Here is a 23,754-nt window from a genome sequence, read left to right as displayed (position 1 = left end):
TGAGGCATTGCTTTGTTCATGCATTCCAGTTTACTATCTATGTTATCACTATACCACTGCCTACTCCAAATCAGCTGCTGCTTTTCTCATTATTGCTGGCATTGTTTCATGCAGATAAGTCCGAAGGGTCACATTTTGCTGAGAAGAATGAGGGGGGACAATACTTTCTAGGTGCTATAATTTCAAAGAGAGAGCAGGAACAGAAAGATACAAATCTGTGACGTTAGCAGCAAGGTTTGATGGGACTGTTGGAAAAGCATACTTGACCTTTTGTTTTGTGAAGCTAGGCAGAGTGTACAATGGCGAGGAGACTGTGAACATTTACCATGAATCACCGGATGGGCCTTAGCCAAAGTATTGTGTCCAATTCTGAGTATCACACTTTAAGAAGAATGTGAAAGTGCAGCAGAGACCCACTAAGATGGTCCCAAGAGCTGAGCAATGTGGACCATCTGGAGAAAGTAGGGTCGTCGTCTGTAGATGGAGGTGATTTAATTTGATTTCTGGCATTTTTCCAACTACAAAAGATGGGGGACACACAGCTAACAATCTTTCACGTGGAGTGTCTTGATGTGATTCGTCTTTGCTGATTGCTGAAGTGTCCAATCCTTGAGGAGCCGGTCCTCACACAAATGCTGCACACAAATCTGCTGAGTGCCATTGCGGGTTCCTGTTTCCAGCACTAGCCTGTGTTGCCAATCTGCTGTAGCTGCTGGCTATTGTAGTTGCACATGCCAGTCCACAGGAGGTACTGCCACCCTCTTCTCTCATTAGTTAGTGCCACCCAGGCGCAATGATCAATGCTTAGGATCTTCATGTCACACTTTTATGTGTCCTTGAAGCAGAGCTTTGGCTGACCTCCCATTTGCCTGTCTCTAGCTCCCTGACCGTACAGAACGTCCTTGGGTATGGGATGGTTGTCAATCCTGCCGATATGCTGCAGCTAATGAAATCTCCTCCCCTCTCACCCACCACTCACTTTCCCTCCCCATTTGATTAGTGTTAACAGCCCTGGGAGGTCTGCCTTTAAATATCCTGGCTGTCCTGCCAGGATATAGCCTTACTGTGCCTCAGACAGCAAAAGTAGAAATGATTGAGATCCTTTTCCTGGTTGCTGTAAGTCATCCATGTTTCACAGCCTTGAAAACACAGGCCTTATAAACAATCTGCATGGTCCTCACAGATACTAAGAACTGCTGATGCTGGAGTCAGAGATAAATCTCCTGTCCTTCCCTCTACTGAGGAAAGGTCCCGACCTGAAACGTCAGCTTTCCTGCTCCTCTGATGCTGCCTGGTCTGCTGTATTCCTCCAGCTCCACACTGTGTTGGCATGGTCCTCAAGGTCAATTTCATATCATTACATGCAGTTTTTGTGGGTTGACCAAAGATGACAGCTGCTTACCCCATGCATGCATCAAATTCCGTGTCAGGGCACAGATCGTCATTCCGGACCAAAGGGAGCAAAATTTACTAACCACTTGCTGGAGGATTGGGGCAGAAGTGCAACATCCCGGCCTGTGATTGGCCAGAGTTTCCTTGATGCATATCGTGAGGGAGAACAGAAGTTTACAAAATCATGAGGGGCGTTGATAAGGTGAATAGCCCAGGTCTTTTCCCCAGTGTAGGGGAGTCCAAAACTAGAGGGCATAGCTTTAAGGTGAGAGGAGAAACATTTAAAAGGGGCCTAAGGGACAACTTTGTCACACAGAGGGTGGTGTGTGTATGGAACAAGCTGCCAGAGGAAGTGGTGGAGGCTGGTACAATTACAACATTTAAAATGCAGCTGGATGGGTTTATGAATAGGAAGGGCTTAGAGGGATAGGGACCAAATGCTGGCAAATGGGACCAGTTAAGTTTGGGATACCTGGTCAGCGTGGGCGTGTTGAACTGAAGGGTCAGTTGCCAAGCTGTTTGACTCTATGGCGCTAAGAGAGAGATGACCCAGGAATCTTTGTCGCTGAGTTTCTATTTGGGCAGCTAGCACAGTGTAGGGGAGTTCTCACCTCAGGACATGAAGTGAATTTGGCCTCGTTTTCAGCCTTGATCAAATATAGAATTGGCATGTGGCCTAGTGCATAGGTAAATGTCTACTACATCCACAGGGTAGATGAAAGGCATGAACATGGTGAAGATACTCAACAGAGGCTAGAACATCATCCTGTTTTCTCCTTTCTTCACTCTGAAGCTGTCAGAAGTGAAGTCAACAAACTGTGCTGCATACGGCCCCTTGTCAAGGAAGGAGCAGTTGAGAGTCCAGAATTTTGGTGGGTAGACAGTATTACCCAAGTCTTGTAGAGTCCTGTCCTGCTCACAGATATTAATAACAAGTTATAATAACTTCCTCACACAGGGGCACAGCCGGGTTGAGTGTATTGGCCTTTGTATCATTGTATGACTCCTGCCCCTGTTGCTCTCCAGTGACTGTTGTCACAAAATGTGAGTGTGAGAGTTGGGTGAGGCCTAGTCAACTTGCTGCAACTGCTCAGATACCAGAGGGCAATGGCTCGTATGCAGTTGAAAGCCAGAAGGATTACACGGATTTGGGGTGGAGAATAATGTGGGTAGGAGTGATACAGAAAGCGAATTGGTTTAAAATGTGATCAGCAATCACTGGTAGTTGTGTCGCTCATTTAAAATGGATGAAGGAGCTTCAGACACACTTGGACTTACAGCTGCATTCAGAGATATGAGGGTCGATGGCCAAATGATTAGCCAAAGCAGTAAATATTAGGAAGCATCCTGAAGGAAATGAATGAGGTGTCAAGATTTACTGAGGAAGTTGCAGAGGATGGCAGAACCACCAATGGAGGGATGAAGATCAGGAATGCTCAAGACGCCAGGATTGGGAGGGGTGCAGGAATTCATAGAACCCCAACAGTGTTGAAGCAGACCATTTGGCCCATCAAGTCCATGCCACTCCTCTAAAGAGCATCCCACCCAGACCCCTATCCCATCCAGTAACCCCACACTTCCCATAGCTAATCCATCTAGTCCACACATTCCTGGACACTATGGGCAATTTAGCACGGCCAGTCCACGCTAACCTACATATCTTTGGACTGTGGAAGGAAACTAGAGCACTCAGAGGAAACCCACACAGACATGAGCGTGGAGTTGAACCTGGGTCGCTGGCGTTATGAGGCAGCAGTGCTAACCACTGAGCCACTGTGTTTTCAGGCTGGAGGAGGTTATAAAGGTGGGGAGGCCATTGAGGCTGTGGAGGGATGCAGATTTTAACATAATGAAATGTGAGGCTGGATGAACACAGCAGGCCCAGCAGCATCTCAGGAGCACAAAAGCTGACGTTTCGGGCCTAGACCCTTCATCAGAGAGGGGGATGGGGAGAGGGAACTGGAATAAATAGGGAGAGAGGGGGAGGCAGACCGAAGATGGAGAGAAAAGAAGATAGGTGGAGAGGAGAGTATAGGTGGGGAGGTAGGGAGGGGATAGGTCAGTCCAGGGAAGATGGACAGGTCAAGGAGGTGGGATGAGGTTAGGAGGTAGGAGATGGAGGTGCGGCTTGGGGTGGGAGGCAGGGATGGGTGAGAGGAAGAACAGGTTAGGGAGGCAGAGACAGGTTGGACTGGTTTTGGGATGCAGTGGGTGGAGGGGAAGAGCTGGGCTGGTATGTGGTGCAGTGGGGGGAGGGGACGAACTGGGCTGGTTTTGGGATGCGGTGAGGGAAGGGGAGATTTTGAAGCTGGTGAAGTCCACATTGATACCATTGGGCTGCAGAGTTCCCAAGCGGAATATGAGTTGCTGTTCCTGCAACCTTCGGGTGGCATCATTGTGGCACTGCAGGAGGCCATACACCTCCTCCCACCCACCCTCCTGCAAAAATTCCATCCCCTATTCCCAATTCCTCCGCCTCTGCCACATCTGCTCCCATGATGAGGCATTCCACTCCTGCACATCCCAGATGTCCAAGTTCTTCAAGGACCGCAACTTTCCCCCCACAGTGGTCGAGAACGCCCTTGACCGCGTCTCCCGCATTTCCCGCAACACATCCCTCACACCCCGCCCCCGCCACAACCGCCCGAAGAGGATCCCCCTCGTTCTCACACACCACCTCACCAACCTCCAGATACAACGCATCATCCTCCAACACTTCCGCCATCTACAATCCGACCCCACCACCCATGACATTTTTCCATCCCCACCCCTGTCTGCTTTCCAGAGAGACCACTCTCTCCGTGACTCCCTTGTTCGCTCCACACTGCCCTCCAAACCCACCACACCCGGCACCTTCCCCTGCAACCGCAGGAAATTCTACACTTGCCCCCACACCTCCTCCCTCACCCCTACCCCAGGCCCCAAGATGACTTTCCACTTTAAGCAGAGGTTCACCTGCACATCTGCCAATGTGGTATACTGCATCCACTGTACCCGGTGTGGCTTCCTCTACATTGGGGAAACCAAGCGGAGGCTTGGGGACCGCTTTGCATAACACCTCCGCTCGGTTCGCAATAAACAACTGCACCTCCCAGTCGCAAACCATTTCCACTCCCCCTCCCATTCTTTAGATGACATGTCCATCATGGGCCTCCTACAGTGCCACAATGATGCCACCCGAAGGTTGCAGGAACAGCAACTCATATTCCGCTTGGTAACCCTGCAGCCCAATGGTATCAATGTGGACTTTACCAGCTTCAAAATCTCCCCTTCCCCCACCGCATCCCAAAACCAGCCCAGTTCGTCCCCTCCCCCCACTGCACCACACAACCAGCCCAGCTCTTCCCCTCCACCAGTCCAACCTGTCTCTGCCTCCCTAACTTGTTCTTCCTCTCACCCATCCCTTCCTCCCACTCCAAGCCGCACCTCCATCTCCTACCTACTAACCTCATCCCACCTCCTTGACCTGTCCATCTTCCCTGGACAGACCTATCCCCTCCCTACCTCCCCACCTATACTCTCCTCTCCACCTACCTTCTTTTCTCTCCATCTTCGGTCTGCCTCCCCCTCTCTCCCTATTTATTCCAGAACCCTCACTCCATCCCCCTCTCTGATGAAGGGTCTAGGCCCGAAACGTCAGCTTTTGTGCTCCTGAGATGCTGCTGGGCCTGCTGTGTTCATCCAGCATCACATTTCATTATCTTGGATTCTCCAGCATCTGCAGTTCCCATTATCACTGATGCAGATTTTAACAATCAGGTTCAGAAAACATTTCACATTCATTAACAAAAGCATCTGATGATGTTCACTGTGCCCATTTCCTGAAAGAGAAAGCAGTAGCCTCAGGCCTGGAGTGTAAGTTCGGCCAAGGAAAGTGGGCAGTGACAGAGGGAGTGGACTGGATGACGATAGATGAAGGAAGGTGGATTTAAAAGGTCCTCAATCTATCTGTTGAACCTCAGTGTGCAACCTGAATAATGAAAACATGGGCACAACTGCACTCAGAAACAGGAAGCTACAGCCTTGTGTTTGTACAAGGAGCAAAGCTATGTCCTTGTCAGGGTCCCCTGGGGACCATTGACGGGATGTCGTCCTTCCCCATTTTGTTTACAGAGCTTCTCTCTCGAGCTGCAACTTGGATCCTGTACCGAAAGAAGAGAAAGGAAACAGAATGATATTTTCTGCCAGGAGAGGGAAATTGAATCTCGAGTCCAAGAATGGTCTTATTGTATGTTTCCTAAAGTCATTGAGAAAACAGATTTTTTTTTGTGTTGTTTGGTACAGTTTAACACAGACAGCTGACCGCCCTCCTGCCTAACAACACGCAAGAGAAACACTCATCTTCTGAGCAGTTTTGTTGCAATCCTGTTACTTTTTAAATTCATTCTGGGAACATGGACAGCTTATCTCATTGCGCACCCTCAATGCCCTGTGAAGATGATGTTGAGCTCTCATTAGAACCATATTGTGGGTTTGATACAAGCTAAATGGTTTGATAGGCCGTTTTGGAATGTAACTACGCGTTAGTCACATCGCTGAGGGCATGCAGTCACATATTAAGTCCAGACTGGATTAGGATGGCTGGTCTCCTTCCCTGGAGAACATTCACATCCAATTGAGTTTTATGACAATCTGAAAAGTTCACAGTCAAATTTACCTAGGCCAACTTTTTATTTCCAGGTTCTTTTTTTCAAAATGTAATCTGGTTTTGAAGCTGCAGTGGTGAGAATTGAACCTATGTTCTCAGCAAGGTAAGGCACTTTAGTTTGTCTAGGCCTCTGAATCATTCATCAAGTGACAGAAACAAAATGCCCATCAACCTGGGACTTGCTTAGTTACTTGGTTTGTTTCTTGCCAATATGCAGAGGATATAGATCCAAAAACTTCTTTAAGTGTGGGAATGTTGGAGTAGATTCGTAGCTCAGACTGTGGGTGTTGAGGTTGGTTTGTTCGTAGCAAACCAGCTCGGTGAACCGACCAACCTCAAAGTTGGAGAAGGCTAATATAAATAAAAATGTACGGGGCTGCATTGTATTGGACAGCCTGGTCTTCTCCCTGCTCCAAAGGTCAGGAACGGAGGATGGAACCTGTCCTTGATCCTGATAACTAGTCTGAGGTGAGGCTGTTGCCTCTTTCTCAGGAGGTAGCCCCATCTTAGAGAGTTGTTGATTATCCGGCAGCTCTCCAGAACAAAGCCAGTGATAATCAAGACTGGGGCTAAAAGCAACCCCTAGTGCCAAGGAGCCTAAATTAATGGGTTAGTCCTCTTAGGGTTGGTGTGAAGGGAATAAATTGTGATAAGAGGGACCATGTTCAAGTAGTCATGGGGGAGGGTTTAAGGGGAATCACTGTGGGATGGGAGGGTCGTGTCACTCCAGCAGCCAAGGGAACCCACAAGGGAGATCCACATCTTCCTTGCCTGACTCTAGTCTTTACAGCTAAGCCTGCTGCCTCCCCACCCTAGGTAAAACCCTGGTGCAGATAGGATGAGACCTTTGAGTGAACATTTAAGGGCCTCAACTGGCCCAAGAGTGGACAAACAGCCCAGTGCCTCCACCACACCCCGTCAAGTTTCAAAAAGGCAGTTGGACACAGGGGGAAAGCCACCCACTGGATTTCATAGACTCCCCCGTGCCTCCAAACCCAATGGCAGAAAGGTATTATGGTTTTGGAAGGCATGCAAAAGAAATGTATTGGAGTGTGTACAGGCAATAATGGACCTCGGTGATGGAGAGAGAGAGGACAATGTGGCATTTTACTTACGTAGGAAGAGAGAAGCTAATAAGGAGATTTAACAAAAGATTCAAAATCATTGAAGGCTTTAAACGAGAAACAATTTCCTGTGCTAAAAGGGTCACAAAGACAGATTTAAGAAGATTGGCAAAAGAATAAAAGATGACTCGAGGAAAAAAAGATTTGCTCAGTGCATTGTTGTGATCTGGAATGTACCACATGTGAGACAGTGTTGGATATTGAAGGAAAAATGATGACAGGGCACTGGGGAAAAGAGCAAACAACTGAGATTATCTTCCAGAGACGCACAAACCACCCTCTTCATTCAGCATTCTTTAGATCATTTCCCATTCGACCATCCCAGGTCCTCAAGGCTATGCAACTCCTCACTCTCCCCTGCCCATTACTACCTTAGCCATCCCTTCAGACAACAGGATTCTTTATACCGAGATAATGGGAACTGCAGGTGCTGGAGAATTCCAAGATAATAAAATGTGAGGCTGGATGAACACAGCAGGCCAAGCAGCATCTCAGGAGCACAAAAGCTGACGTTTCGGGAAGGGTCCAGGCCCGAAACGTCAGCTTTTGTGCTCCTGAGATGCTGCTTGGCCTGCTGTGTTCATCCAGCCTCACATTTTATTATCTTAGGATTCTTTACACCTATCAGTTCTTTTTCTGATTGGAGGGACACATTGAACGTAGAAGAGAACAAGAATGACAGGGGATACGTTTGAAATAATTTGCAAGAGAAGCAAATAAGATGTGGGGTAAAAGCTCTTTCAAGCAATCAGTACTTAGGGTCTGGAACGTATTCCTGAGTGTACAGTGGAGATAGTTTCAACCAAAGCACTGAAGAGGGCATCAGATGATTATTTAAGTGTGTGCAATGTTTGAGGCGACGGGGAAAAGGAGGGAGAATGGCACCAGGCTATAAAGTTCATTCAGAATAAACTGATAAACTGATGGCCATCTGCACTTCAGTGATCTTGTGGAAAAAAAATCAAAGGTGTAACAATTGGGCTTTAAAAGCCAGGGACGAAACCAAAGAGAAAACTGCAGAGGGGTGAGGAGTGCCAATTTTTTGAAGTTTTCAGTCAGTCAAATTGCAATAGTGGAGAGAGTGAACAGGCCTTTGACTCTGACACAGTGGTGATGTCAGGTGAGGAGGAAGGCGTTGAACAAACAAGGTGAATTAAGAACTGTTTAAATAATGACATTATCCTTCATTTAAGATAACAAGGTGCAGAGCTGGATGAACACAGCAGGTCAAGCAGCATCAGAGGAGCAGGAAAGCTGATGTCTCGGGTCTGGACCCTTCTTCTGAAGCAGGGTCTAGGCCCGAAATGTCAGCTTTCCTGCTCCTATGATGCTGCTTGGCCTGCTGTGTTCCTCCAGCTCCACACCTTGTTATCTCAGATTCTCCAGCATTGGCAGCTCCTACTATCTCATCCTTCATTTAAAATGTGTTTGAAGTCCAAGATCAGTTGAACCTGACAAAACCTATATTTATGAAGCAGCTTGAGTATAGTGTACAGTTGGATTCTTTATTGAAGGAAGACAATGAATGTACTGGACTCTGTTCAGAGTCTGATGAAGGGTCTAGGCCCGAAACGTCAGCTTTTGTGCTCCTGAGATGCTGCTTGGCCTGCTGTGTTCATCCAGCCTCACATTTTATTATCTGTTCAGAGGTTTACTGGATTGATACCAGGAATGAGTAGGTTTTATTGAGAGGGTAGGTTGGAAAGGTTGACTTGTTTTCATTGGAGTTCAGAAGAGTGAAGGATGATTTGGGGCAACATGGTGGCTCAGTGATTAACATTGCTGCCTCACAGCACCAGGAACCTGAGATCAATTCCACCCTCAGGTGACTATCTGTGTGGAGTTTGCATGTTTTCCGCGTGTCTCTGTGGGTTTCTGCCACGGTACACTGGCTTCCTTCCACAGCCCAAAGATGTGCAAGTTAGGTGGATTGGTCATGCTAAATTACCCAGAGTATTCAGGGATGTGTAGGTTAGGTGTGTTAGCCATGGAAATGTGGGGTTTCAGGGATGGGGTATGGGGATGAGTCTGAATGGGATGTTCTTTCAAGAGTTGATGTGGACTTGTTAGGCTGAAAGGCCTGTTTCCGCACTGTAGGGATTCTATAAACAAAAAAAAAATCAGTGGAACTGTATAAGATCCTGTAAAATGTGGTCAAGGTGACTTTAGAAATGACTGTGACTCTAACATTAACGAACGCCATTTTAAAATTAGGGACAGAAACAGAAATTGCTGGAAAAGCTCAGCAGGTTTGTCTGCGTCTGTAGAGTAAAATCAGAGTTAATGTTCTGGGTGCGCCCACCCTCCCTTCAGCACTTAATTTCCAATTTTATGCTGCTGGAGCTAAAAACAGGAGCAGGTGAAAATTGCACCCCATCCCTGCCCTTCAACAAACACCTCTCTCAAAACATGTTACTTGTTGCAGGAACCCTCACAGCTGAAGCATCTGAATTTCCACTTTGATCCAAATCCTGAAACGTACACACTTTAGCTAACACAGCGTGGAGCTGGAGGAATGCAGCAGGCCAGGCAGCATCAGAGGAGCGGGAAAGTTGACATTTTGGGTGGGGACCCTTCTTCAGAAACGGCTTCACAGTGAGATTACAACTCGTTCAGAGATAGTAAGAACTGCCGATGCTTGAGTCATATAACAGTGTGGAGCTGGAGGTCCCCATCTGAAATGTCAGCTTTGCTGCTCCTCTGATGCTGCCTGGCCTGCTGTGTTTCTCCAGCTCCACACTGTTATCTCTGACTCCAGCATCTGGAGTTCTTGCTTTCTCTGAGTACACACCATAGCTGCTGTCTTCTGTCAGGTGAAATCTCCCTCATACTGACTATACTCCCTTACTGACTACGTGTTTTACAATTTGTTTCCTTATATTGAGCTGTGATGAGTCACTCTATAGTTTAACTTCCTGCTACAGTATTCAACACCTAATCAGGCCCCAGTTCAGGACTACATTGAAACAAGGAGTGTCAGGTAGATGATGGAAAGCCAGCACTGTCGGCATGGTGGTGTCACTGGCCTGGGAATCCAGGGGCATCAGGCTCTGAGGAGAATTCAGATCCTACTAGTGAGGTGATAATGGGAACTGCAGATGCTATAGAATCCAAGATAACAAAGTGTGAAGCTGGATGAACACAGCAGGCCCAGCAGCATCTCAGGAGCACAAAGTACTAGTATTAGGAGTACTAGTGAGGTGTTCAGTTAATGATTAAAACCTGAAACATAAAGCTAACCTTAGTTATGGTCAGTATGAATATATCACCCAATGTCATAAAAACCTGTTTCACTGATGGTCTTTAGGAAAGGGAGTCAGCTGTCCTGTAAATGAGTAACTCCACATCCACAGTAAGGGAATTGACTCTTAATTCCTTCTTGTACGCCCAGACCATCTGTGCCACAGCATGCTGCCCTCATCGTGGCTGCAGGTGTAAAGACTGTCACACATCTCCTTCTGGAATAAGCCTTTGTAAAGGAAGTCTGGAGAGAGAGATGCAGTGGTTTTTGTCGAGGTTCATTCCAAGCAGCTCCATGACACAGGATTCTGCAGGACGCATACCGAGACACACGGCGATGGAGGACCATCAACTCGGTGAAAGGCGCTCTTTGGTCTGCCTGAAACTTGCTGGTCTTAGAGAGCGAGGAGCTGACCTTGACCAAGCGTGGCACAAGCAGATGTCCGGGACTAAGTGCTGAGGGATGCACTAAAGATGGAGCAGCTGCTGCCAAGGCACAATGGAGAAAGACCACTGGCTAAAGTCTTTCTGACAAAGTTAAATGGGGGTCCATTTCGTTATTGGAATGCCCCCATGTCTCAAATGTATCTAAATATAGTCTTGCACAAGTGAGAAATGCCTTTGGTTTGTTTGCTGGATACAGTTGCACTCCAATATTTGTATGTTTCTTCATATGCTATTGTACAGAACTGAACTACTTTAGGGACTATGTAGATAAAGACATTTTTATGAATAAAATATATTTTTGAAATAAATAATATTGGTTGTCTCTTAACTGTCCCTCTGAAATGTCCTGATCAAGTCTCTTAATCAAAGGGAAATGAGAGATGGGCAACAAATGTTGACCTTATCAGGGACGCCCACATTCCTTAAAGAAGAAAGGAGCTGCCAGTTTAACTGGTCTTGTCTAACTGGGCCAGTCTCACTGGGCCGGTCTAACTGGGCCTGGCCCACTGGGTGGGTCTCACTGGGCCTGTCTAACGGGGCTGGACTGACTGGGCCGGTCTGACTGGGCTGGTCTCACTGAGCCAGTCTCACTGGGCCTGTCTCAGTGGGCCGTCTAACTGGGCCTGTCCCACTGAGCCGGTCTAACTGGGCTGGTTTCACTGGGCCAGTCTCGCTGGGCTGGACTAACTGGGCCTGTCCCACTGAGCTGGTCTAACTGGGCTGGTTTCACTGGGCCAGTCTCACTGGGCTGGACTAACTGGGCTGGTTTCACTGGGCTAGACTAACTGGGCCAGATTCACTGGGCCAGTCTGACTGGGCCTGTCTAAGTGGGCCAGTCTCACTGGGCGTGTCCCACTGGGCCAGACTAACTGGCCTGTTCCCATTGGGCTGGTCTCACTGGGCCGGTTTCACTGGGCCAGTCTAAGTGGGCTGGTCTCACTGGGCCTGTCCCACTGGCCCGGACTAATTGGGCCGGTCTCGCTGGGCCTATCCCGCTGGGCCAGACTAACTGGGCCTGTCTTACTGGGCCTGTCCCACTGGGCCAGTATCACTGGGCCTATCTAACTGGGCCAGTCTCACTGGGCTGGACTAACTGTGTGGACCCAACTGGGCTGGTCTAACTGGGCCAAACTAACTGGGCCTCTCACTGGGGCTGTCTCACCGGGCCGGTCAAAGTGGTTCGGTCTCACTGGGCCCGTCTGATTGGGCCTGTCTAAGTGGGCTGGTCAAACTGGGCTGCCTTAAATTGCCAAAAGTCTGTTAGTTCTGTGTCAGAGAATCTAACACACACTAACAGTGAAGCAAAGTACTACAGATGTTGGAATTCTGATATAAAAACAGTAGTGTTCTAAATAGCAGAAATACTGGACTCTAAATGTTAACTCTGTTTCTCTCTCCATAGATGCTGCCAGACCTGCTGAGCTTCTCCAGAACTTTTTATTTTTTTATTTCTAAAATTGGACATGACAAGGATTTACAAATGTGATTTCCAGTTTGAACGAAATCCCCAGGTGGTCTCTGTCTCACTCAGATGCTGTCTTCCTTACTATGTTCCTTGCTGCAAGAGTTAGTATAACACAGATTTCTGGCAGGGAAGTCAAGGCATTACATCAGATGGACCTTTCATTGGGCTGTTATTGGAACCAAAGATGTGATTAACAAACTCACAGGCAACGTCAGGCGCCCAGGCTGGAGGAAGAACTGGGCCAGTCTCACTGGGCCGGTTTCACTGAGCCTGTCCCACTGGGCCAGACTAACTGGGCCTGTTCCCATTGGGTTGGTCTCACTGGGCCGATTTCACTGGGCCAGTCTAAGTGGGCCGGTCTCACTGGGCCTGTCCCACTGGCCCGGACTCAGAATATTTAGGAGGTTGAAGCTCAACACAACCCAAGCACCATGACAGATCTGAACCTGAGGTCAAGTGGGAGGTTCTCCCAGCAACATTGTCTGAAGTGTTGATTCGACAATGTATAGTTGTCACCCCTGACTCCCAGAGCCTGTCTACCATTTACAAGGCACAAGTTAGGAGTGTGATGGAATACTCCCCACTTGCCTGGATGGGTGCAGCTCCAACAACATTCTGGACGCTTGACATCATTCAAGACAAAACAACCCACTTGATTGGCACCACATCCTGTGGGTGCTCAATTACTGAGAATGTTCAATGCAGAGATGTTGGTCATAAATTACACAGATGATTTGAACCAGGGACATTTAAGCGACTCTTGGATAAGCTCATGGATGATAGTAAAAAGAAGGGTCTGCAGGTTAGTTTGATCTTAGAGTAGGATGTTAGGTCGGCAGAACATCGTGGGCCAAAGGGCCTATACTGTGCTGAAGTGTTCAATGTTCTATCCACAGGTATCCACTCCCTCCACCACCAATGCTCAGTAGCAGCAGTGTGTACCATCTACAAGATGCACTGCAGAAATTCTCCAAAGATCCTCAGGCAGCCCTTTCCAAACTATTGACCCCTTACATCTGGAAGGAAGAGGGCAGCAGACACATGGGAACACCACCACCTTCAAGTTCCCCTCCAAGCCACGCACCATCCTGACTTGGAAATATATCACTGCTCCTTCACTATCACTGGGTCAACATCATGGGATTCCTTCCCTAATGGAATTGTGGGTCTACCCACAGCAGGAGGGCTGCAGCAATTCAAGAAAACAGCTCACCACCACCTCCTCAATGGCAACCAGGGATGGTCAATAAAAGTTGGTCCAGCCAGCAACACTCACATCCACAAGTTAATTTTTAAAAAGTGTTACGGTTCAAAAGCAATGTCGGGAATGGGAGGGACTGAAGAATTGAATCTGGTCTGGTCCTCAGTATGTTATTTTGATGTGTAAAATGTAACTGCTTCTTCATTATTTTCAGATTTCCAGAACCCATTTTTCAACACGTCGCCGAATGGTACCCAAATCTCACCCGTGTTAATCATAAACAGCCCTATGGTTACCGTGCCTTGCCCAGTGTCCATCCCATATCTCAATGTTACGCTGCGATTGGTGAGTCGCTTTACTGGCATGTATTTACCACCAGAATTTATCTTTACGGCTTTCATCCAATTGTTACTTGCATTTGTATAGCACCTGTGAGGTCGTGAACACACCCAAGGCATTTCATTGGAGCTTATTAAAAACAATACTTAGACACACATTGTAGGAAAGATAATGGAATCCTGGTTCAAAGGTTAAGGACTGAAATCATTTAGGATTGAGATTGGGAGAAATTCCTTCACTCAGAGATGTGAATCTTTGGAATTCCTCACACTGGAGAGCTATGGATGCTCAGTTATTGGGAATGTTCAACACAGAGATGTTGGCCACAACTTACACACATGATTTGAACTAGGGAAGTGGAAGTAGACTTCAAACTTCGAAATCATATGAAATTGTTTGAAATCATATGGCGTAATTAATAAAGAGTGGGTTGCACTGCAATACAGGAGGGTAGTCATGATAACTGCCCTTTACACTGAGCCGTTTGTTGACCTGGTGAGGAGTTTGTTGTCAAACACTTGCTGTAGTTTGTAAAAGGCTAAGCTGGCATTGGTGATCCAATGCTGGTCCAGTGAAAGAGGTGCTGCCAAACTATGGGAGGTGCTGAGATAGTCCAAACTTCCACTTCAAATAAATATGAGAGGTGGACTATTCTGAATACCAGGCGCAGGATGATATGGGTTTTATTTCGACAACATTCAAGAACATGTAGATTTTCTTCTTTGTATCACAGAATCTTTACAGTGCAGGAGGAGGCTATTTGACCCATCATGTCTGTGCCAGCTCTCCAGATGAGCATCGATTTTTTTTAACTATTGTCCTGCCTATGTCTCATAACACTATATATGCTTCCTTTTCAAGTAACCATTTAATTCCCACCTAATGACTTGACTGAACATGTGCCATTATACTCCCAGATTCTGCATTCCAGATCCTAATGACTCAAGCTATCAAAAGACATTTCCTCAGGTCACTTTGCTTCTGTTCTATTTACTTTTTACATGTGCCTGAAATAACTCCACAGAGACCGCTTTCCCATCACCAAGTCACCCCTTATTTACATGTGGGGAGTCCTTGACACTGATCCAGCTTCCTCAAAGCCAACTCTCAGATTGAGCAGAAACTCTAACACTCCAATTTTTGTCTGTCAGACAGGACTCCCTGATTGGAGTGGATTAACAGCGCCTATTAGGGTGTTTCATATTCTATGAAGTCCACCTGGCTGACCTCATTACAATCGCTATAATGCCATCTTAGTCTTGATTTTTTCAAGGGTAGGGGGGACATTCTTTGCCCAGTTACTCTGCCCAGACCCTCTCATGAATCCAAATATTTCAACTGGATATACTGTCAGTCTTCTCTTCTCCAACAAAAAAAGTTGTAAATTCTCCAGTCTACCTTCGTGACTGAAATTCCTCATTCCTGGAACCAGCCTTGTAAACTCCCTCTGCTTCCTCCCTTATGCATTCACATCAACCCAAAAGTACAATTCCCCAAACTGGAATCAATATTCCATCTGAGGCTCATGTAATGTCCAGTCCTTGTTCCTAACATGTAGAATTGGTGTTCTTGAGTGCGGCTTGCAAATCTTGTGAAGAGTAGGCAAGGACACTGCTGTGACCCCCAGTTGAGATCATTAATACCTATAGCAATTCATTTACTTTTGGCATAGAGACAACTGACGTAGTATCTAGGTGGTATTTAATATTCAGAAGAGATGACAGCTACTCTTTGATGAGGTCCCACGACTCTGCGAGCCTGTTACTAAAGGATCCCTAGACAGTAACTTACAACTCCACTTGCAAGTTCCCCTCAAAGCCACTCACTGTCCTTTGCATGCTGCAAATAATCGGCGTATCATTAGACTTTCCATCCCCTCTTGTCCTTCATTCTCCAGTTTTGCCTTTGGGTGTCAGCCTTGAGCTATTGTATTTGTGTGTTCTTGACTTGTGATCTTGGGGTGTTCTGCCAGGCAATGAGGGCTGCTGTTTTATTCTAGGACCTTAACATATTTCTGCACCATTTATGCCAAAACTATTTCTGTTGACACGTCTCAAACCAGTTAGTCCTGCCATGGGTGTCAAATACAATTCACTTTACTTAATCCCAGAGGACAAAGTAAATGTTACAGAGATATAAGGCACCCTAACTTAAAGTTGGGGTTTGTATTACTGAAAACCACAACTTTAAGTAAAAAAACTTTACATGAATCATTCATTTCTATAAGAATAAGTACATAAATTGGATGTAGGCTCTGTAGGGACTTCCTTCGCAATAAAGAAGTTAAATATTATTGTTGTAAGTGCTGAGTTGCAAATAAACACTTTAAGTACCCAATTCCTACATTGGGAAACTAAATAAATGGTAAAATAAAATAATTTTGGAAATTAACATTCTACTTACAGTACTTTCCATGGTTATGTAAAGGGTCACATATTTGTCCCTTTTAGAATATAAACTGGAATGCAGTTACACATTGCTATTTAACCGAAATACCAGGCAAGTTTTACCATGTGGAAATTTAGGTGGTGAGCATTTTTAGCTGTGCAAGGCAATGTTGCTTTTGAAGCAGTGAGACTGACGCATTGTCGAGTCAAAGTTAAGGGAAGATAGCGTAAAGGCAGCCGTTAGATTGGTCCGGCTGTAATTTGTTACAAATCTGTAAACACAGAGCAGTCAGAAGGGCTCATGTGGTGCAGTGATACTGGCGCTACCTCTGAGCCAGGAGGCCTAGTTTTAAGTCCCACCTACTCTAATGGCTTGTCATAACACAACAGAACAAATTGATTTTAAAATATCTAAAATATGTTTTATAGTGCAGTCAGACTTCCCAAGCCAGCAAACTGAAAACAGCTCTTCCTTCACCCTTTCCCCACCCACCCATTCCCCCCCCCAAACTCCTCCTGCCGTGAGTGAGACAAGGAAAATTAAAAGAAAGATACCAAAAAAGGAAAGGCCCATCAAATCAGTGTGAAGAACAATCTTACGTCAGCTTTCGTGCTCCTAAGATGCTGCTTGGCCTGCTGTGTTCATCCAGCTCCACGCTTTGTAATCTTACAGACGACATTGTGTCATCATAGCTAAAGTAAGAAGGAACTGTGAGAGACTATCTGACTCATCCTTGCAATCTGGAACTTTTAATCTTCAGAGTTTGATTCCTGGACTATATGTTTCACACCATTCATATGTGTCAAACTGTCTGTCTTATGCCTGCCTTCATTCTGAATGAGTACACAAGAAGCTTGAGTTTTTAAAGGGTAGAGTTTAAATTGTATAAATGTCGATCAGTAATCTTGTTCTCTCTTGTTTAAGTGAAATGTGTTACAATAAATTGAATCATATCCCGCTATTGATAAGATCTGGTGTTAATTGCTTTTGTCATGAATAGCAAACAGACAGGCAAGCTGTCATCTTGGTGGCTAATTTGAATTTTTATACTTTTTATTCATTCGTGGGATGTGGACATTGCTGGCTGGAATGACAATTATCGCCCATCTCTAGCTGTCCTTGAGAAGGTGATGGTGAGCTGCCTTCTTGAACCACTACAGATAATGTGCAGTAGGAACATTCACATTATTTTAAGAAGGGATTGTTTCCAAGCCAGGATGGTGAGGAGGGGAGCTTGCAGGTGGAGATGTACCTGAGTATATGCTGCCCTTGTTATTCTAGATTGTAGTGGGTTTGAAAGTTGCGACCTAAGGAACCTTTGGTAATGCACATGTGATGTGTGTTATTGACTTGAACTGTGTTCTCAAGGCCCTGTGGTCTATAAGTGTCTCTTGAATTAGATTTCCTCATGGGGGACTTAGTTGATATCCTTCTATTCTCTGAAGCTGTCAGTGTAGTCCCTGCTGCATCAGGAAGTTTTTATTCTTTACAATATCTTGGATCTTTGCATCTTCTTAGTGGTACCGTCTATGGAATTACATGTACAACATCTTCAATTTTGTGTGAATGGCTTTTTTTTATTTCCCTCTTTAGATCAATGTTGAAATAGGTATCCCAATTAATTCAATTCATTGGATATTGTGTGATTTCTCTTTCTCTCTCAGTGATTGAATCAATTGCAAAGCCAGCTTGTTCATCTTCACAATTGTGTTATCTGAAGGTTCATTCTTGAGGTTCACTCTTGCTCAATGTGATACCCTTTACTCTGTTGTTAAGGGCTCTTCAGTGGAAGGCAGAGGTTGGATATTTTGTTTGATGTTTCCTTTCCCAATCACCTCAGCCCCTGGTGGCAGACTTTAGTTTGGAGTAGATAGTCATTCACTATGCTGTCTGGCAATCTGACATTATTCAATTATGACAGCAAGAGGAAAACACTTCAGCCAAACCACTGGGGTCACAGATTTCTATTCCTATGGGTGCTCTGGTTTCCTCCCACCGTCCAAAGATGTGCAAGTTAGGTGGATTGGCCATGGGACGTTGCCCATAGTGTCTAAGATGGGAAATGTAGGGGGTAGATCTGGGTGAGATGCTCTTTAGAGGATCTGTGTGGACTCGATGGCCAAATGGCCTACTTCCAAGTCATAGGGATTCTATGTTTCTACGCTTTACAATATGAAACAAATTCCTGACACCAAAGTAAATAACTTCAGGCAATTCTACTTGTTTAGATTTTGCTGCAAGCATGCAGAGGCCATCAAGACATTCTTATGGTTTTTTTCTTTACCCTTTTGTTGTTTAATCTTCCATCTTTTCAATAAGATTGAGACCAATACACACCCTTCCACTCAGAAGTGAGAGTTCTTGATTTTGAAGTGCTGGTAGGTTTTCAAATATTTGTTGTTCTCTATGTTGGATAATTGTTCATAGCATACTTTAGTGTTACTTGCAATGTCCCCACCACCATGTTGCTGAAGGTCTGACAGCTGTGAACAGAACTTTTGCAGCGAAGACTTTTTGAAGGAGACCTCCTTCCTCACAATTGAAAAGCTGGGCACTGTTCACGCTTGTGAGGTTTCTTCTCTACATAGCATTAACAGATACTTTTATTATCTGCAGTACCAATTGCATCAGCTTATCTGGTAGGTCTTTCGTGGTTCTGAACCTTAAGAAATGAATGTAGTTCACTTGTGCTAAGATAGTCAGAGGATTTTTTCCAAGGATGGAAAGGTGAACTAGTAGAGGGCACAGGTTCAAGGTGTGAGGGGGAAGATTAATGAAGAAGTGCAGGGAAAAATTTTCACACAGAGAGTAGTGGGTGCCCGGAACAGACTGTCAGTGGAGGTGGTGAAAGCAGGCAGATTTGCAACATTTAAGGCATATCTTGATAAAACATGAATGTGAGGCAAACAGAGGGATAGATACAATGCATGGGCTATAAGCAGAGTATATTTCCTCATTCAGCTTCTATCTTACTTTCCAGTTTGGAAGCTATTCTTCACTTCCAGAATTTTTCTCTCCAGGATGCCCAATGTACTATTCTAAATGGCCTATCTCTGATATTAAACTTCCCAGCAAAGCTATTTCTAATGCCGTAACCACCCCATGTTCCTGGGTATTTTAAGTTCCTTCAATACTTTTTATGATAGCTACCCAGTGCTTTGATGCTGAAAGGCCGGTTTCCCCACATTTAGGAACCTCGCTACAATCTTTGTTGCTTTCTGCTCACTTCCTGAAAAAATCATCTTGGAGCAAAATTAAGTACTCCCTTAAATTACCCAATGCTTCTCTTCTTTAAGGTTCGTGTCTTATGATTTTCCCAGCTCTCCACTCCTGGAATAAATGAGTTCTCTTTTCTGGTTTTCTTAGTTTTGCAGTTTTTTTGGCCCTTCCTCAAATTATCCGCATGATACGATTGCGATGCCTGATTGGAGCTGCCATGTTTCATATAATTACTGTTCTTTACTGTATATTTTAACATTTCCCTTTCTGTAAAGAGATTGTGTGTTTGATACACCCGACTCTCGATGTCCTGTCAGCTAACTGGGTCAACTTGGACTCAGAACTAGTTACTCACTGATAACAAAGTGTGGAGCTGGATGAACACAGCAGGCCAAGCAGCATCTTAGGAGCACAAAAGCTTACGTTTGGGGCCTCCCTCTTGTTGTAGCCTGTACCTGCTGCCTTAGAGCTACAGATTTCTCTGTTTGTGCATGTCTTCTGTTGGGCCTGAAATGGTTTCTGTGTCATTCTCTGAAATATTCTTCTGTGTTACTATGAGTTTAAAGGATTTGTTGTCATCATTAGTATCTGTTTATTGGGTCACTGCGGTGTGTGCATATGTGTATTTATTCAAAAAGTGATTTTTTTTCCTTTATTCATTCACTGGCTAGGCGGCATTTATTGCCCATCTCTAATTACCCAGAAGGCAGTTGTGAGTCAGTCACATTGCTGTGGGTCAGGAGTCACATGTAGGCCAGACCAGGTAAGGATAGCAGTTTCCTTCCCTCAAGGACATTAGTGAACCTGATGGGTTTTTCCCAACAATCAGCAATAGATTCACAGTCATTATTATATTCTTATTTCCAGATTATATTGAATTCAAATTCCACCATAGCAGCATTTGAACCCAGGTCCCCAGGACATTACCTGCATCTCTGTATTAACAGTCCAGCAATAATACCACTAGGCCACTGCCTCCCCATTGAGGTTGGATGAGGACATCCACCTTTTTGGTCTAACTCAAAGAGTCTTGTTGAGTAACCAATAGGATGGTTATTGCATTACTACAACATTTCCAGGTCACACGAGTCTGATCAACATGACCACAGAGACTGTTAGAGCACATTAGGCTCAGATCTGTCTCCCACAAACTACTTCTTTACTCTGACCAAGTCCCATGAGAAAATCACAATGAGGAGAGGTTACTGCACTCCATCAAGTATTAAGCCTTTCAGACCCTTTCAAACCCAAAAGTAACATTGATTATCTCAGTCTATGCTCTCTGTGTAATCCCTGATCATTTTTCCACTCAGAAATCTATCCAGATGCAGTTCTAAAAGATTTAAGAGGCTCTGTGTAAATAGAAGTCTTTTCTAAATATTTTACCCATTTGGGCTGGTGAATGTGAGTTGGGGAATGTGAAATCGTTTCAACTTATTGTTGGGCCAGAATTTTGATTTGTATTGTTCCTTTGAAACTGATCTTTCTGCTAATAGATTAGAATATAAGATGTAGCAACATAAACCATTTGGTTCCTTCATGTTTGCTCCATAACCCAATAAGATCTAACTAAACTGACCCAGTTCCTGCATCAATCCGTCTCATCAACTTTCTCTTGATCACAATTTGCTAGGGTCTTACATCAAGGACACTTTATCCCAATGGTAAAGACGTGATATGGAATAATAAAGAGGGAATGATTGTCTTACGACACAATATTGAAGACTTACTGTATGTTTCCTGTGAAACTGTTGTTGGTGGCATACTGTATAAAACATCACCCTTCTTCATCCAGGTCACAGGTAAGATGCTTATTTCTCAGCTGTTTCCACCAGGGTTACAGTTTTACAATCTTATACACAGAATCCAGTAACTTGTCAAGATCAAACACTGGAATTCATTTCTAGAGGCATAGAATTGAAAACCATGGAAGGTATGATAAACCTCAATCAAAACTTTGTTAAGCACCCTGGTGTACTGTGAACTGTTCTAGTCTCTATATTAAAAATCAGAAAGGTAGTGGAGAGGGTGCGGAGATGAACTTTTGGAATAACATGAGTGTTGGAGGGTTATATCTCTGGGAAAAGTGTGTTTCCTTTCTGAAGAGGATAGAAGACCAAGGGTTGATTTAATTGAAGCCTTTGAGCTTATGAAAGAGTTTCGTAGCAATGAAAGTTAAAAAAAAGACATTTCCACTTGTGAAGGAGAATATAACTACAGGGTGTAACTCTGAGATATTCACAGATAAATCCAGGAGGAACTTCTTTGTAGAGAAAGTGAGAGTGCTATGATCTGAGCTAATGGTAATGCTGTACAAGTCAGATCCTAGAATGAAACCTGGCTTGAAAGATTAAATATTTAAGTTGTTACCTGGCTAATAATTAGTCATTGAAACATATTTGCACAAGACCCTAAATGTTCGTTAACAAGAGTATGCCGAGAAGGAAAAGTAAACAAAGCTTCCTATGGATATATTATATCTTAACACAATAATTGAATCAGAGCTTTAACCTGTTTTCCAACATAATCCATTACAAACAGCCAGTCATATGGAAACATCTCAGCTTTTTTAAAATCTTTACTGAAGTGACGCTCCCCAATTTCTTTCTGCTGGATTGTCAAGACCGTGTTTTTCCAATTTTTTTTCTGGGTCTGGAAGCCTGAATATATCACAATTCTGACAGGCTTTTTTGGTTTTAATAACTTGAAGATTTACATCCAAATTCTCCTGGCTTGAAGCTCCAGTAAAAACTACCTGCTGAAGTGACTGGTTTCTCTGAACTGAATTTATTTTCCTGTCAGAAGAAACTATCCTCTGAACTGGATTCAGGTCTCTTGCACACCTAAACTTTGAAATTCTATTCTGAAGTCAGAATTAAACTGATTGCCATGGTGTGTTTATTCCATCCAAGAGTATAAATACTTTATCAGTTAAAAATATAAGAGTTCTCCCAGAAACTCTGATACAACCACATGATCTCTTGGAAAGTTAAGTCACTGTGAATTGACTCTGACTTAATCCACCTCCTTGAAATCCGAATCCAACAATATATTATGTGTGTATTATATAACTTTGTACAAGAGGTAGAGATGAATGGTTTTGATACTTAAGGAAAAGTTGATTAGTGAGTGAGAAGGGAAGAGAAGGACGTGTTGAGAGTTAGATAAAGTAGGATGGAAGGAGGCTCATGTGAAGGGTAAAGACCAATATGGATTACTTCTGTGCAGCTTTGATAAGGAAGATTAAATGGACTAAAAATATACTCCACCTTGATCAGCAGAACAGGCATGAGGAGTTAAAATAGTATCAGAGATAATGGGAACTGCAGATGCTGGAGAATTTCAAGATAATAAAATGTGAGGCTGGATGAACACAGCAGGCCCAGCAGCATCTCAGGAGCACAAAAGCTTCCGGAGGGAGAAGGGTAACTTCTTCAGGTTAACCTTCTATGTAAATGGTTTGGTTTATTCTACATTTTTCTTCATTACTTTTGCAGAATAAACTTTTACTTTGGTTTGTCAGAACCAAATCTGTGGCATTGTATGCTTTGTGTTTCAATGAAATGCGACCACATTAAACCAAAAAACAAATGTGATCTACAAGCCAGATTTCAGTCTGGGATTTGACTTGACTGTCAGCTGGGAACATAACAGTATTTCTAAATGCTCTGTCGTTACATTCTTTTTCAGAGATTTGAACTTTATCCCAATGACAGATGTTGTTAACTGGCCTATGGTTAGTGAATGCTGCCAGTAATCTTTGTAGCTACTTCCTTTGAAATCTTAAGATGCAACCCACCAGTTCCATGGGACCTAGTAGTCTTTAGCACTGTTAGTATCTCTTGTACTTTTTCTCTACTGATAGTTATCATATTTTCTTCTTCCTGCTGTTTTGTCCCAGATCATCTAGTAGTTTTAGAAAGCTATCAGTGTCCTCTAACATGAAGACGGCTGCGACTTATTTATTCAACTCCTCTGTCAGTTCCCCATTATTGTTTCCCCAGCTTCATTCTCTAAGTGATCGATGCTCACCTTGGCCTCTGCCTTTCATTTTCTATATTCGATGAAGCTGTTACTATCCATTTTTAATATTACACAGAGGTTTGCTGTCAAAGTGTTTTCTGTATCTTTTTTGATCATCTTTTATTCATTTTTAAAACTTTCCTTTAAACTTTGCCACATTGTTTGTTTGTCCTTTCAGTTTGATGCTATGATTAACTACTTTGGTTAACCATGGTCAGTGTATACCCTTCCTAGAATCCTTCTTCCTCACTTGGTTATTATCATCGTT

At 44.3% G+C, this 23,754-nt stretch overlaps 1 protein-coding gene across 1 annotated transcript in view; it reads left to right on the top strand.

Annotated features, from left to right (window-relative positions):
- Positions 1–23,754, top strand: part of flt4 (fms related receptor tyrosine kinase 4) — a 240,824-nt gene that overhangs the window by 138,528 nt on the left and 78,542 nt on the right. Inside the window, exons 4-5 of the mRNA XM_059650520.1 lie at positions 13,732–13,862; positions 21,097–21,265. Coding sequence (XP_059506503.1) covers positions 13,732–13,862; positions 21,097–21,265 — 300 coding nt within the window. The remainder of the gene's footprint in view (positions 1–13,731; positions 13,863–21,096; positions 21,266–23,754) is intronic.

The sequence above is a fragment of the Stegostoma tigrinum genome, chromosome 13, assembly GCF_030684315.1.
Source record: "Stegostoma tigrinum isolate sSteTig4 chromosome 13, sSteTig4.hap1, whole genome shotgun sequence".
Taxonomy (NCBI): domain Eukaryota; kingdom Metazoa; phylum Chordata; class Chondrichthyes; order Orectolobiformes; family Stegostomatidae; genus Stegostoma; species Stegostoma tigrinum.
Note: the sequence above shows the minus strand (reverse complement) of the source record. Positions and strands in the feature narration are given on the sequence as shown.